The sequence below is a fragment of the Lycium ferocissimum genome, chromosome 10 (genome assembly GCF_029784015.1).
Source record: "Lycium ferocissimum isolate CSIRO_LF1 chromosome 10, AGI_CSIRO_Lferr_CH_V1, whole genome shotgun sequence".
In the NCBI taxonomy this organism is placed as follows: Eukaryota; Viridiplantae; Streptophyta; class Magnoliopsida; order Solanales; family Solanaceae; genus Lycium; species Lycium ferocissimum.
In genome coordinates this window covers 7,702,421-7,718,184 of record NC_081351.1, presented here as the reverse complement: position 1 = coordinate 7,718,184, position 15,764 = coordinate 7,702,421, and the positions used below count along the sequence as shown (strand labels likewise).

Genomic DNA, 15,764 nt, shown 5'->3' with positions numbered 1-15,764 from the left:
CTAAGGCCTTTAATTTGGAATTTGGAAATGGACCCCGGGTCAAACGAGAAATTGGTGAAACATGCAATTCAATTCTAAGCGATCAAAACCCACCAATCAATTTCTAAGACAACTCAATATTAAGCGAAAATCGTATTTAATGAGAAACCTCTAATTTTGGGTATGAACCCTAACTCTTAAATTCATGAATTGGTTACTAATAATGAAGGATTCATGTTTATATAGCTATTACCCATCAATTCCATACTAATATAAGCTTATTCCATCAACAAATCAAGGTTGATAATCAAAAGTTCATTCAAGAAAGAAACCCCAAAAACCCTCTTTAATCCTTATGTTATTGGAAGACTCTAGCATCAATTAAGGAGTTTCTAAGGTGGATTATAAATCATAAATGTAGAATAGGGTTAGATGAACTTACCACAATGAAGAGTTGCCTCAGAATCTCTATTTTGCTCTCAAAATAGCTCTAGAACAGAGAGTAATGAATGAGGAGTGATAGGGTTCATGAATTGATTCTAGAAGCCAAGAGAGAATCAATCCTAGAGTCTATTAATCCACAATTATATATAATAGAATCAGTATTTAGAACAACAATAACCAGTGAGATTAGAGGGTTTAATGATTAATGACCTAGGTTACATGACCCATCACCCTCAATAACCATTTACCACCATGGATACTAGTAAATGAAAGGTAAATGCAAGATTAAGGGTCAAGAACTTACTCCAAGATGATTCAAACAAAAGCACTCGTAAAATCGCCCCCAATGGTCTTTAGCCTTACGTTTTTTGGTAAATGGAACTAATGATTCAAAATTAGGAATAAAAATAGGGATTCTGGTTCAGCGATTCACGCTAGGGTGGACCATTCCCGCTCCCGTGATCTCGCCTCAGTGGAAGGGCGGAATTCATTAATTACATCATCCTTCCGCTCCTACGGACCAAAGGCCGTTGGGGTGGATCCGTAGGTGTGACACGCCTCTGCCGAGGCGAATCCATAAGGAGGAACAACCTCTGCCGGGGCGAGACAAATAAACCAAAAATCTTCTGATTTCACCAATTCTCAACCCAAAACCCTGACAACCATTCGAGACATCCCAGATACAAACAAAACATACAGACGCATGTAAAAACATGCTATGAATCCATCCTTAACCTCGAAATTCTCAAAGGAGTTCGTGTTGACTCAGTCAACCCCCAAACGGCTAGGACCAAGTTTCCAACCAAGTACCCAAAAAGCACCGAAAGCCTCGAAAAATAAACCAGCTACCCCACCAAGTCATAAACAACCCTCCGGACCTCACGAAATTGACAGAATTTTAAGAAAGGTCCATTTACCCAAAAGTCAACTATTGGTCAAACCCTTTCACTTAAAGGTTCTAATTTTTTCAATTTCTCGCTAGAATCGCCTGATAACCTCAGAAATCGAGTCAACGGGGGTAAAATGGTCAACACACGTATAACGACCAAACGGATCACAACATCATATACTAACTAAAGAGCTGAAAACTTCAAAGGAATGCTCAACCCTTTGACGAATCTCCTAACTCTCTCCTCCTCTGTAGGCAACAAACGTAAAGCATATCAAGACAAGGAATGAAAAAGGGCCTTATGCTCGGCTACTGAAGAACCCCTCTGCTTAATGTGACTAAACTCATCACGCCTCCTATCTCTCAAACTACGCGGAACGCACTTCTCCAAAAAGATACGCGATAAAACTGAGTCCATGTTAATGGAGGCAACCCAGCTAGTCTACATTCCACATATGCTCTCCACCATAACTTGGCAATACCCAATAACTGAAAAGGTCACAAACTCAACCTACCGCCCCATCTTGTGAAGCCTCTCATGAAAATCAATGATAAACTCATATGCATCCTCCTACAGAGTGCCATAGAAGACGGGTGACTGCAACTTAATGAACCTCTAAAATAGATCATTCTCCTCACCGGTCATCACTGGGCCTGCCACTGGTCTAAGGAAAATATCTGGCCTTGGAATAGCATCCATAAGTGGAGCCACAGCCGCAGCGAGTTGTGTCCCTAGAGCACAGAACCTCTCAGGAATCTCCTCAGCTAATCTCATCCCTTAACCATCTGGTGTTGCCAGTAACATAGTTGCCTGAGTCAATCCCTCAAGCAGGTTCAGCACACGAACCAAAGCACCGAAAAACACTGGAGTAGCTATAATATCAGGCTGAGCTGGTGCTAGTCCTAACCCTGCCTCTTCATTATGATGATCCGTTGATGGCTCGAAAAGTTCTAGCACGGCCAAAACCGAACGGGCACGCTTGCCTTTACGGCAGACCCTCGTCATCAACTAAGTTTAGCACGAGTCCTCACCATATGTGAGAAAATAGAAGGAGAAGTCATATACCAATTTGAGTCAAGTAGCACAAAGGAAAGAAGGACTTGGAGTTTTTACTGGTGTACCATAGCCTCTAGAAGATAAGTACAAACGTCTCCGTACCAATCCGTAACACTCCACTAGACATATTCTTGTACCGTTAAATGGGTGAACCTAGGGCTCTGATACCAACTTATCAGGATAAAAATACCATCGTGATGGAACCTACACTAACCTCTCTGGTGGGCGAACCACACAAACCAACTAATTGGAAAGAGAAACGGGTAGAGAATTACTTCAATATACCCTTATTGACACACGAGGGTAAAATCGGATATTAAGGGTGAAATTACACTACCCATAGTCTCATTAGTCATTATCCTTAATTCATGGAGTTCCAACCACAATTGGTCCTTTAATTTCACTGATTCAGCTAAAACCCCCAAATTAGTAAGAACATTAAATTAATTAATTGATTCTAGATGCTAAGAGATTCAACCCTTGAATCTATTAATCCATAATTATAGATGATAGAATCAATGTTTAGAACAATAATAACTAATTAGCTCAGAGGGCTTAATGATTAATGACCTAGGTTCCATAACACATCACCCTCAATAACAATTTACCACCATGGATAGTAGTAAAGGAAAGGTAAATGCAAGATTAAGGGTTAAGAACTTACCTCAAGATGATTCCCCAAAAGCTTTCTTAAAATCACCCCAATGCTCTTTAGACTTAGTTTTTTTAGTAAATAGAACTAATAATTCGAAATTAGGAATAAAAATAGGGATTTTGGATCAGCTATTCATGTTGGGGCTGACCATTCCCGCTTCCGCGATTCCGCCTCAGCGGATGGATGAAATTCATTAATTACGTCATCCTTCCGCTCTTTCAGACCAAAGGCCATTAGGGCGGATCCACAGGGGCGAACAGCCTCTGCCTAAGCGAGACACCAGAACCAAAAATCTTTTGGTTTTACCAAGTCTCAACCCAAAACCCCGACAACTATCCGGGACCTCTCGGATACAAACAAAACATGCAGACGCAAGTAAAAATAGGCTACGAATCCATCTATGACCTTGGAATTCTAACGGAGGTCATGTTGACTCGGTCAACCCCCAAACGGCTACAACCAAGTTTCCAATCGAGTACCCTAAATGCACTCGAAAGCCTCGGGAAATGAACTAACCACCCCACTAAGTCATAAATAATCCTCCAAACCCCACGGAATCGACAGAATTCCAAAAAAAAGGTCTGTTTACCCAAAATAAACTACTGATCAAACCCTTTCACTTAAAGGTTCTAATTCTTTTAGTTCCCGCTAGAATCGCCCGATAACCTCGAAAATCGGGTCAACAGGGTAAAATGGTCATAACACACATAACAAGCAAATGAGTCATTACATATTTTCAAACAGGAATATCAATATTCTGAGCCAACCCAACAGGCTTCTGGGGCTCGGCTTTCATTTGCAGACAATTCGGGCACTTAGCCACAAAATATTCTACATTATTTTTTCATATCATCCACCAATAAATCTCCTTAAGGTCATGATACATCTTCATGGAACACGGTGGATGGATTACCTTTTTTTTTTTTTTTTTTAGAGAAATAAAATTAAAATCATCAAAAGTATCAAACAAAAAGTTGAACAAGAAAATTATCAAAGTAGGCAGGATATATCAAATACAAAAGCTATCGGTCACATATGTAGATTACGGACTGTGAGTGACATTTGAGCCCACCTCCTGGAGGAACAGTTTCATATCAAGCCTCGTCCATCTGCTCCTGCATATCAGAAGTCCAGAGAGTGAGATTGTCCCTTAGTAATTGCATGATAAGGGTGCTATCCTTGTAGGATTCCTTACCCAAAGTGTCCAGTTCAGCGATAGCTTCCTTAAATGCCTGTTTAGCCATGTTGCATGCTTTTTCTGATGCATTCAGAATCTCATAGTAGAACACTGAGAAATTGAGAGCTAGCCCAAGTCGTATCGGATGTGTTGGGGCAAGCTCCGTAAGAGCAATGTCCTGAGCAGCTTTGTAAGCAAGCATAGTATCCTCAGCAGCATCCTTACGTTCATTACCAACTTTAAACTCAGCTAAATAACGATAATAATCTCCTTTCATCTTCAAATAAAACACTTTCGATTCACCGACAATTAGCCGAAGGTATCAAGTGCTGATCCAAAATCTTCAAAATCCCAGCACAAACATCACTTAGTTCAGATTCAACTTTAGATCTATAATCCTTCACTAATACCACATGTTCATCGTTCTTCCTACCTTCTTCTTTTTGTTCAATTGACGAAACTATCCTCCAAGGCTCGGAGCGACCGATTACGTTCTTATACGCAACGGATAAGAGATTTCGTTCTTGAACGGTTAGCTCGGATTGACCCGACCCGATAACGAGTTTTTCCATGAATTTAACCATTTCTTCGTAACGTTCGGCTTGTTCGGCTAGTTTTGCTAAATAGAGACATTGTTCTCTCGTTAAATTTTCAGGCATGGCCATTGTTGACAGAAATTTTTTTCTTTTTTTTTGTTGGTTGGATTACCTGGAATTGTGGGCTTCTGACATAATTCGCTCTCTAGTCCCATCCACATCTAGAACACATAATCTGCCTCGATACCTCAAAGTACCATCATCTCCCCTTTGTTCAAGCCTATTGTCTTATGTTTGTGAATCTCGTCTTTCAATTGTGACAAGTAGGGATCATTAAACTATTTCTCCTTCACTTCAGCCACTAAGGGGGAATAAGCCCTGCCTTGAACAACAACTCTACCATTTTCAGAGTCCAAGAGCCAAACTCCTAGGTTTGCCAAGTGGTGAACTTACATTATTGTAATCCATTTGACTTCCTCAACTTGAGCTAAACTTTCTACGGATCGCCAACTAAGGGCATCGACTACTACATTCGCCCTCCCTAGATGATAGAGGATATCTACATCATAATCCAAAATCCTTAAGCAATTCAATCCATCTTCTTTGTCTAAGATTCAACTCCTTTTGCTTTAAAATATATTGAAGACTCCTGTGATCTGTGAAAATATCAACATGCACTCCATACAAATAATGACGCCATATCTTGAGTGCATAAACCACAACTGCCAATTCCAAATCATGAGTCAGATAATTATTTTCATGAGCCTTAAGTTGTCTGGATGTATAAGCTATAACCATACCATGCTACATTAGTACACATCCGAGACCAATTTCCGAAGCATCACATTATACCACAAACCCTTCGGTTCCCGCTGGTAGCGTTACAACCAGAGCAGAAGTCAACCTCTTCTTTAACTCTTCAAAACTTTGCTCACATTCATCTGACCGTTGAAATTTTACCTTTTTCTAAGTCAACTTAGTCAATGGAGCTGAGATAGAGGAAAATCCCTCATGAAATGCCTATAGTAGCCTGCCAGACCTAAGAAACTTCTTGTATCTGGTACTAAGGTGGGTCTTGGCCAATTCTTTACGGCATCAATTTTTTGAGAATCAACTTTCACACCTTCCCCTGAAATCTCGTAGCAGAGAAACGCCACTGACTTCAGCAAGAATTCACACTTTAAAAAATTTTGCAAAAATTTTTGCATAAAGCTCACGATCCTGAAGTGTTCATAACACTATTCTGAGATGTTCTACATGATTAGCATCACTACAGAAATACTCAAAACTATCATCAATAAACACAAAGACGAATAAATCAAGATAAGGCTTGAAGACTCTGTTCATATGGTGCACGCAAGTGGCTGGTGTATTTGTCAACCCAAATAACATGACAAGAAATTCGAAATAACCATAACAGGTTCTAAAAGTGATCTTTGGAATATCAACTTCCTTAACCTTTAACTGATGGTATCTACGATCTAAGGTCAATCTTGGAATAACATTGGGCACCCTGAAGTTGGTCAAATAAATCAGCTATTCTAGGGAGAGGATATCTAATTTTAGTGGAGACTTTGTTCAACCGATGATAATCAATGCACATGCGTAAGGATCTCATCTTTCTTTTAGACAAATAAGACTGGCGCGCCCCAAAGTGAGACACTTGTCCTAATAAATCCTTTTTTAAGAAGGTATTTCAACTGGCTTTTAACTATCTCTTTCAACTCTACTGGAGCCATTCTGTATGGTGGAATAGATATCGGCTCAGTTCTGGGAAGTAGATCTTAGTTCTGGGAAGTAGATCAATTCCAAAGTATATCTCCCTGTCGGGAGGAACTGCGGGAGATGTTCTGGGAAGACTTCTGAAAACTCATTAATGACTAGTATGGACTGGAGAGTTGGGGTCTGGATAACTATATCCCTGACTCGGACTAAGTGATAAATATATCCCTTGACAACTATCTTTACGCTTTGAGATAGTAAATAAACCTACCCCTGGGTACTACTGAATTTCCCATCCATTCTTTGACTGGTTGATGTGCCGTGGAATTATGACATAGTTGATGCTTTTTAACTATAAGTTCTACTTTTTTTCGAGTAAGTTTGTGTCAGTTTGATGTGTTTAGTGTATTTATATGTATTTAGTAGTTGGGACGCAAAAGCAAGCAAAAAATGAGAAATTTGAAGACACAGGCACTGTCTGGGTAATTGTACGGACCGTCAACATGTCAACAGTTCATCAATTGGGTCGTTCTTGTGAGAAATAATAGAAGATCGGAAAAGTGTATTTTGGGTGAATCAATAGCACAGTTAAAAGGATGGACAGTCAACATCAACGGCACCATCGAGTTGCATCTTCTTTAGCAAGAATTGAAGCTGGATTCTTTGTCAGAGTCATCAAAAGAACCGTCGACATAACAACGATCCGTCGAGTTACATTGACGATCCATCGAATTGCGCACCGCAGGGGTTGTGTTGTCTTTATTAATCGAGTTTTCGGACTTGTATGAATACCTGATGGGGTTTTATTTTAGAACATCTTGAGTGTAAGACTTGTATTGAGCACTTTGAGTCCTTAGTACTTTGCAAGGGTTTCAAGACAATTCTATTATCGTTCATCCTCAATTCTCATTGTGAGTTTCAATGACAATAACAATTACAACATTTTGTGTGATTATCAATATCATGAGTAACTAAACTCCATATCTGAGATTGGGAACCCATGGTGGTTGTTATGTATTAGGTTTTAAACATTAATATACAAATTTTAGATTGCTAGTAGATAATTACTTCTTGTTCGTTCATGTGGATTAATAGTTGCAAATGTTGATCTAAGCCATAAAGTATGCTATTCTTGGGAAAGTTAGCAGGGTTTGGTAGAAGTAATCATTAGGGACTCGAGGCGTTAACCCTCACTTAATAAACTCACTTAAGGATAAGAACGAGTTTAGTCTAGCATATTTAATCGCTCTTAATAATAGTCTTCTATATTTGGGAAAATCATGAAGATAAAAAGCTAGTAGCTTTTGGGAAATTTTATTAGGTCACATAGAGATTAAGTGCATATAGTAGTCAATCAATAAGGAATATATTACATTTATACCTAGGGCATAACAGATAACCTAAGTGGTGACACAATTTTGGATCTTTTAACCATCTGAATTTACTATAATCAATATAGCTTTTAGTAATAAACAACAATCTTTTACAACTCAATAGAATACGAAATTAAGATAGCAAGAGAGTATACAACTAATTTAGTAATTTTTTCACACTCTATTCTCTGTGAAATTCGACCCCAACCTTGTTGTGTTACTATATTTGATATCGTCCACTTTACGCCATTCAATAGGTGTAATTTGAGAGTATCAAAGTTTGGTGCCGTTATTGGGGAATACGGTTTTGAAATTACTAAATAGTTTGTGCTTTTCTTAAACTCTTGTTCTATTCCATCATACCTTATTTGTCGTATACTGTGAACCAGGTGATCATCCAGAACAACAATAACAAACGTGGAGTTGTTGGTAACAACAGGGTGCAAGAGGTTAATCAAGATCAACCACCAGTCGAGGTTGAGAACCCATTTGCTGATATTTTAGATGAGATGGAATATGCTTCTACTATTATTACACCTCGATTTACTGTGGCAAACTGCAAGATTGAATTCACCCTTTACCAATTGTTCAAGCTTAAGGGCCAATTTCGAAACTCCACTAATGATGACCCTCACCAACATTTGAAGAATTTTATGGGCGTGTGAGCCCAACATATGCAGAATGCTGTGTCGATGATGCTATTCGGCTAAGAGTTTTCAAATACTCTTTAATCGGTGAAGCTACAGTTTGGTTTGAAAAGCTACCCAATAACACTATTCATACATGGGCAAAGCTGGATGCTGTGTTTCTCAAAAAGTGGTTCCCTCCGAGCAAGAGAGCGAAAATTCGTGACAAGATTCATGACTTCAAGAAACTACCGGGGGAACAACTATTCGAAGCATGGTAGAGGTTTAAAGAATATTTGCAGAGGTCTCAAAACCATGATTTTCTGGATAATATATTGATGAAGAAGTTCTACAGAAGGTTAGATCCTATGACACAAGTCGTGGCTAATAATGCAGCTGGCGGGTGTTTTTATGGACAAGACATATGCTTGAATCGCTAACTTGCTTGATAAGCTTACTACTCACAATCAAGCATGGCACTCGGGTGGTACTGATAGTGTAGCCTATGGAGCTCCAATGATCCATAACATAGTGAAGGGGAACCAAGAAACTCAGCAGATGCTTGCTCAGATAGCAATTGATCTTTCTTTGCTAACCAAGAGACTTGATGAAAAAGAAGCAAAGAAGGTTCATGTTGTTGAAGAATTTTAAGTCTGCCGAAGGGGATGCACCAAGTCTAAGAGGATCCATATCAAGAAGGGCCTCCAATGCAGTTTGAAGATGTTAACTTTATTAATAACTCTCAAGGGGGTTACTAAAGGCAGAACTACCAGGGAGGCTATCAGAATCAGAACCAGAATCAACAGAGACCTCAAAAGGGACAAGGAAATTACAACAATAACTATGGTGGCTCAAACTAGCGAAACTACAACAATAACAATAACTTTGGAAATAGGAGTTCCAATCCCTATATTCCACCAAAGGGGCAATCGACTGAACAAGGGAGCTCTAGGTTAGAGAGCATGCTTGAAAAGGTACTAGCCAACCAAGACAAAGTAGATAGAACATTGTAAGGGCTGATAGAAATAGTGGGATCTCACGCGACTTCCATTTAGAAGCTCGAGTCGCAGATGCGTGATATTTCCAGAGAACAACACCCTTCATTCCTAATGACTATATTCTGAATCCAAAGAATGGGGGAGGTGGTGTAGACCATGTTTATGATATTAGTACTCGAAGTAGTAAAGTACTCTAAAATGCTGAAAAGAAGGTGATAAATCTCGAGCCAATTGCTGAAGAAAAAGAGGCACAATCTGATGTGCCAACAATTGTTGATGAGGTCCAGACAGAGGTTCCTATTGTTGAAAAAGTTATTGATAATCCATAGAGTTCAAAGATGACTAGCGTGAGTAGTGACACAGGCAAACACACTGTAAAAGGGGCTATTCGCCGTTTGACCCAGCTTTTTAAATCTAAACCTCTCTTCCCTCAAAGGTTGGTGAAGAAGACGTAAGATGCCAAGGGTCAGAAATTTTATGATCAGTTGAAGCAGTTGTCAATGAACTTTCCATTCTTGGATGCTGTTAAGGAGATACCCAAATTTGCAAAGTACTTGAAAGACCTGCTGACTAATAAGAGGTCTGTGCAATATGAAACTACGAGTTTGACTCACCAAGTGAGTTCTATAATATCGACAACAACAGTCCAGAAGAAGGGAGATTCAGGGGCATTCACCATTCCCTGTTCTATTGGGCATCATGATTTTGCTCATGCTCTTTGTGATAATGGGGCTAGCATAAATTTAATGCCACTTTCTATTTACAAGCAATCGAAATTGGGGATGCCTAGACCGATGACTATGCGATTACAGATAGCTGACAAATCTATTAAGAGGTCTGTTGGGGTGGTAGATAATGTTCTTGTGCGGATTGGTGATTTTTTGTTGCCCATAAATTTTGTGATTCTTGACTATGCTGTTGATCGGGACATTCCCATTATTTTGGGAAGAGCTTTCCTTGCTACAGGAAGGGTTCTTATGGATTCGGAAAAGAATGAAATAAAATTCCGAGTCTATGATGAGGAGGTGACTTTTCAGGCAAGTAAAGGGATGAAGCTATCGAGTGCTTATGAGAGTATTTCGATGATTGATTCTTTTGATATTGTTGATGAAGCTGTGGAATTCAAAATAGAAGAAGAATGTTTGGGAGAGGCTCTTGCTGCTATTCTAGTAAATTTTGATGCTGATGATATGGAAGGATATGTGGAGACTGTGAATTCGCTTGTGTGGTTGAGTTCTTATTCTAACCACCAAAAGAAGCTAGATCTTGATCTTAAAAATAAAATGAATCCTCCATTAAAACCATCGATTGTTGAGCCACCTAAGCTTGAGCTTAAGCAGCTGCCTGCACATCTGAAGTATGAGTTTTTTGGCCCGGACAAGACTTTACCAGTTATTGTGTCCGCATTGCTAAATGAAGAGCAGACAAATAAATTACTGGAGATACTGAGAGAGTACAGGCATGCTATAGGCTGGACTATTGCAGACATTCGGGAGATTCCCTCGAGCATATGTGAGCACAAGATTCAGCTTGAGGAAGATAGTACACCAAGTGTTGAGCACCAGCGGATATTGAATCCACCTATGCAAGAGGTGGTGACGAAAGAGATAATTAAGTGGTTAGATGCTGGAGTTATAAATCCTATTGCAGACAGCAAGTAGGTAAGCCTGGTACAATGCATTCCAAAGAAGAGAGGTATCATAGTGGTGCCTAATGATAAAAACGAGTTGATTCTGACTAGTACTATTATTGGGTGGCATGTTTGCATGGATTATAGAAAGTTGAATTTAGCCACTTGCAAGGACCATTTCCCCATGCCTTTTATTGATCAGATGCTTGATCGGCTAGCGGGAAGGTCTTACTATTTCTTCCTAGATGGGTATTTGGGCTATAATCATATTAATATTGCTCTTGCAGATCCGGAGAAAACAACTTTCACTTGTCCTTATGGGACATTCGCTTTCAACAAGATGCCCTTCTGTCTGTGTAATGCACCGGCTACATTTCAGAGGTGCATGATGTCAATCTTTTTAGATATGGTTGAGGAATTCTTGGAGGTCTTCATGGATGATTTTTCTGTGGTTGGCGATTCATTGGATGAATGTCTTGAACATCTGGGTCAAGTGCTAAAGAGATATGAGAAGACCAGTCATATCCTTAACTGGGAGAAGTGTCACTTTATAGTGAAGGAAGAGATCGTTCTCGGGCATAAAATCACTGAAAAGGGGATTGAGGTCAATCAGGCTAAAATTGATGTGATTGCAAATCTTCCTCCACCCATCTCAGTTAAAGGTGTCCGGAGTTTCTTGGGACATGCTGGGTTCTATAGGCGCTTCATTAAATATTTCTCCAAAATTGCGAATCCAATGTGCAATCTTTTTGAGAAAGAGACTAAGTTTGAGTTTGATGAAAAGTGCTGAAAGGCATTTGATGAATTGAAGAAGCGTTTGACTTCTGCTCCTATTAATGTTTTGCCTGATTAGTCTCTACTGTTCGAGTTGATGTGTGATGCGAGTAGTTTTGCTATTGGACAGAGGCACAATAAAATCAATCACCCAATCTACTATGCCAGTAAAATGTTGAATGCGGCACAAATGAACTATACAGTGACTGAGCAAGAGCTACTTGCTATAATCTATGGTTTCAAGGGTCCTTCTATTGTAAGAGTTCGACTTTGAAGTGAAAGATCGAAAAGGGTCCGAAAATTAGGTTGTTGACCATCTCTCACGGCTTGAAGAACTTGGGGAACCTTCAAAGGAACTGGATATTGATGATACTTTTCCGGATGAGCAGTTTTTAGCAATGTCATTTGAGGTAGCTCTTTGGTATGCAGACATCGCCAACTTTTTGATGACCGGCATTATTCCTGAAGAGATCAAGTCATACCAGAAAAAGAAATTTTTGAGGGATTCTCATCAGTATTACTGGGATGAGCCATATTTGTTCCGAACATGTGCTTATAACATCATTCGGCGTTGTGTTCTAAAGTGTGAGGTAATGGAGATTCTGAAGGCGTGTCTTGACTCCCCGATTGGGCGTCATCATAGTGGAACCCACACCGCAGCCAAAGTTCTTGAATGTGGGTATTACTGGCCTACTTTGTTTCATGATGCAAACTCATTGGTAAGTTCATGGGATCAATGCCGAAGACAAAGGAGTATTTGTAGGAGGCATGAGATGCCTATGAATTTTGTGATGGAAGTTTAGGTATTTGATGTTTGGGGAATTGATTTTATGGGGCCTTTTGTGAGCTCGTGTGGCATGAAGTACATCTTGGTTGCTATTGATTATGTGTAAAATGGGTAGAAGCAGTGGCTTTACCCAACAATTAAGCCAAGAGTGCCATGGGGTTCTTAAAGAAAAACATATTCACTCATTTCGGTACTCTGAGGGCAAAAATCAACGATGGTGGTTCCCACTTTTACAATAAAGTCCTCGTAGGATTGATGGAAAAGTATGGTGTGAAACATAGGGTGGCAACCCCTTATCATCCTCAGACAAATGGACAGGTTGAAGTCTCCAATCGAGAGATAAAGAGTATTTTGGCCCATACAGTCCATGCTAATAGGACCGACTGGTCTTGAAATCTTGATGATGCTCTATGGGCTTATCGGACTGCGTACAAGACTCCGATTAGGACTTCTCCCATCAGGCTAATTTTTGGCAAGGCGTGCCATTTTCCAATCAAACTTGAGCATAAGGCCATATGGGCCTTGAAGAAGTTAAATATGGATTGGGAAGAAGCAACTAAACTTCGGTTGTTTGAACTCAACGAAATGGATGAGTTCCAGTACCAGACCTATGAGAGTGCAGCATTGTATAAGGAGAGGATGAAATATTATCATGACAAGAAAATTCTCAAGTGAGACTTTCAGAAGGGTGATGCTGTCTTGCTATATAACTCCAAACTGAAGCTGCTACCGGGCAAGTTAAAGTCTAACGGGTCCGGTTCTTTCGAGGTGGTAAGTGCTTCGCCCAATGGGGCAATTGAATTGAAGTTCGGAGATGGAACTCGAATTTAAGGTGAATGGCCAAAGGGTGAAGCACTACCATAGTTGTATTGAGGGTGATAAGATCGTAGACAGGCACAGGTTGAAGCATGGCTACTCTCTCCTGACCCGGAGTAAAACGGTAACGCCGTCGTGCCGGGATGCTAAATCAAGCGCTTCTTGGGAGGCAACCCAAGTTTAAATTTTTGTATTTTTCTTTGTTTTACTTTGTTGTTGTTTTCAGTAGTGTTTCTGGGTTGTATGATGTGTGTTGAGTGTACAAGAGTTGCAAACCTTAGGAAACTAGCAAAATGGCATCAAGGTGTGGTTTGACCGACCGTCAAAATTCAATGGTGCGGGCTGCAGAGTTAGGGGTCCTGAGAGTTGGCAACTATCCATTCTCAGGAAATTCACTGACAGAGAAGATCGACGAACCGTCGTCGTCCTTATGCAAGCCCAACCTCCAACATGTTCAGGTAAGTTTTCTAATTTATGAACCGTACACATCAATGGTTCATCAAAAATAAAATTAGAAAAACCTTATTACGAGTAGAGGGTTCTTAAATCCCTTATTACTGCCTTTCCTTCTTCTTCTTCCCCACTTTTTCATCCGTTAACTCCCACCACACCACATGACCCACAATCAAAGCCTCTATTACACCTCCTTCATACATCACAATACATCATAAATTCCCAACACCATCATCACTGAAAACCTTTGCTTTTTCACTCAAAATTCTCCAAGTGTTCTCTCGAAATCGGGTATGTGACTTTGTAACACACCCTCTAGTGGTTATTGAACACTGATACACATAGTGTGAGTGAGTATTTGGTCTTGAAATTGAAAAAGGCACACCTAGGGTTCCTATATTGATTGGAAGATTGACATTGCGGGAACTAGATTATGTTTATCGGTGTCGAACTTTGTTGGTACAAATTGGTTGGGGGCACTGAAGTGTAGTGATGAACATGCATGGGTAAAAACTCATGACCTAGGGTTTGGCATTTGACTAGCATTCGTCCTAATTTTGAAATTGATTGTCATTATTGGTTGGGGTGGGGAATTTGATATATTTGTTGTAGTTAGGACTCGTGGGGATGAGGATATTGTACCTCCATTGAATCGGCGAGCATTTTGATCTACAATCGTGTTAATTCATTATGCCCACTATCGGTTCATAAATGTGAATGTGTGAAACATGTCTAATGTGTGAACTTGACTGTGTGGAACATAATAGAAACAATGGGAGTGAAGTTTGAGTAACTCCAATGGGTCGGAGGGTATTTCGATTGATAACTTCGGTTTGATATTGTTATGCCCGCTAAAGAAAACCCAATAATATACCAATGGACGTAATTGTGTGAAACAAGTGGGTGAAGTCTCAGTAACCCCAAGCCTCAAACCCCAAAAGCTTGTACATGTGTTAAAAATGGGTCCATGATATCTCTGTGTATGGAATTCAGAAAAACTTTGCAAACCCTCTGGTATTCATCTGACAGGGCCATAAATATGTCGACGGTACTGTCAATAATTTGACAAACCGTTCTTGTACAAGTACAATATCGTCGAGTTACTCCATGGTCCGTAAACATGTTCGATGATTCATTAAAGTACATTGACGGTTTGCAGTAGACAAATTCCAGAGAAGATAAAAAAAAAGACTGACCGAAATTCTTTTGTTTGATCTTATATTGTGCATAGTGACTGGAACATGGTTTATGATTTCAGTATGGATCCACCCAAATTGCCAACCAAACGAAAGGGTAGTTCGAAGCAAACAGAGAGATAGACGGGTAGTAAGCAGCCCGTGATAAAATCCAAATTAAGAGATGATCCCTCGAACGAGGAACCCGAGGTCTTGCCAAAAAAGAAGAACATGTTGTTGTTCCTGTTTGGAACAAGCAGGACACACCACTGTCAACTTCACCTTCCGGTTACTCCCAGTCCAAAAAAGAGGGATCGTCCTCATCCGAGTCAGGTGACGTAGATCCAAAGGAAGGTTCAGAGTCTGCATCTGGAGACGCTTCATCGGTCTCACAGCCACCCACTACTGGGGATGCTTCACAGGCCTCCCAGTCACTCACCAGGTCTCCAACTCATCAGATTTTATAGCCAGCCGATGAAAATGATGATGCGGCTACAGCACGTGAGATCAAAAGCAAAAATCTAGAGGATGACCGGTCTAGATTTACGATCGAGGGTGCTAAGAAGCGTTATGATCAGGGAGTTGCCTTGAAAAATAGGGTTGGACCTAACCCAAATTGAACAATATCGTAGGAACGGCGCATTAGCTTTATGGGTCTGGAGATCCTTCCCTG

General features: G+C 40.1%; 1 protein-coding gene and 1 long non-coding RNA gene across 2 annotated transcripts in view; both read right to left on the bottom strand.

Moving 5' to 3' along the window:
• The window catches only part of LOC132035581 (uncharacterized), a 35,649-nt gene that overhangs the window by 884 nt on the left and 19,001 nt on the right, over nucleotides 1–15,764 (bottom strand). The window lies entirely within an intron of this gene.
• On the bottom strand, nucleotides 3,983–4,901 carry LOC132035580 (14-3-3 protein 1-like). Its single transcript, XM_059425878.1, is given in 2 exon segments — nucleotides 3,983–4,505; nucleotides 4,507–4,901. Coding segments are annotated over 2 exon segments (747 nt in total). The 5' UTR covers nucleotides 4,867–4,901; the 3' UTR covers nucleotides 3,983–4,118.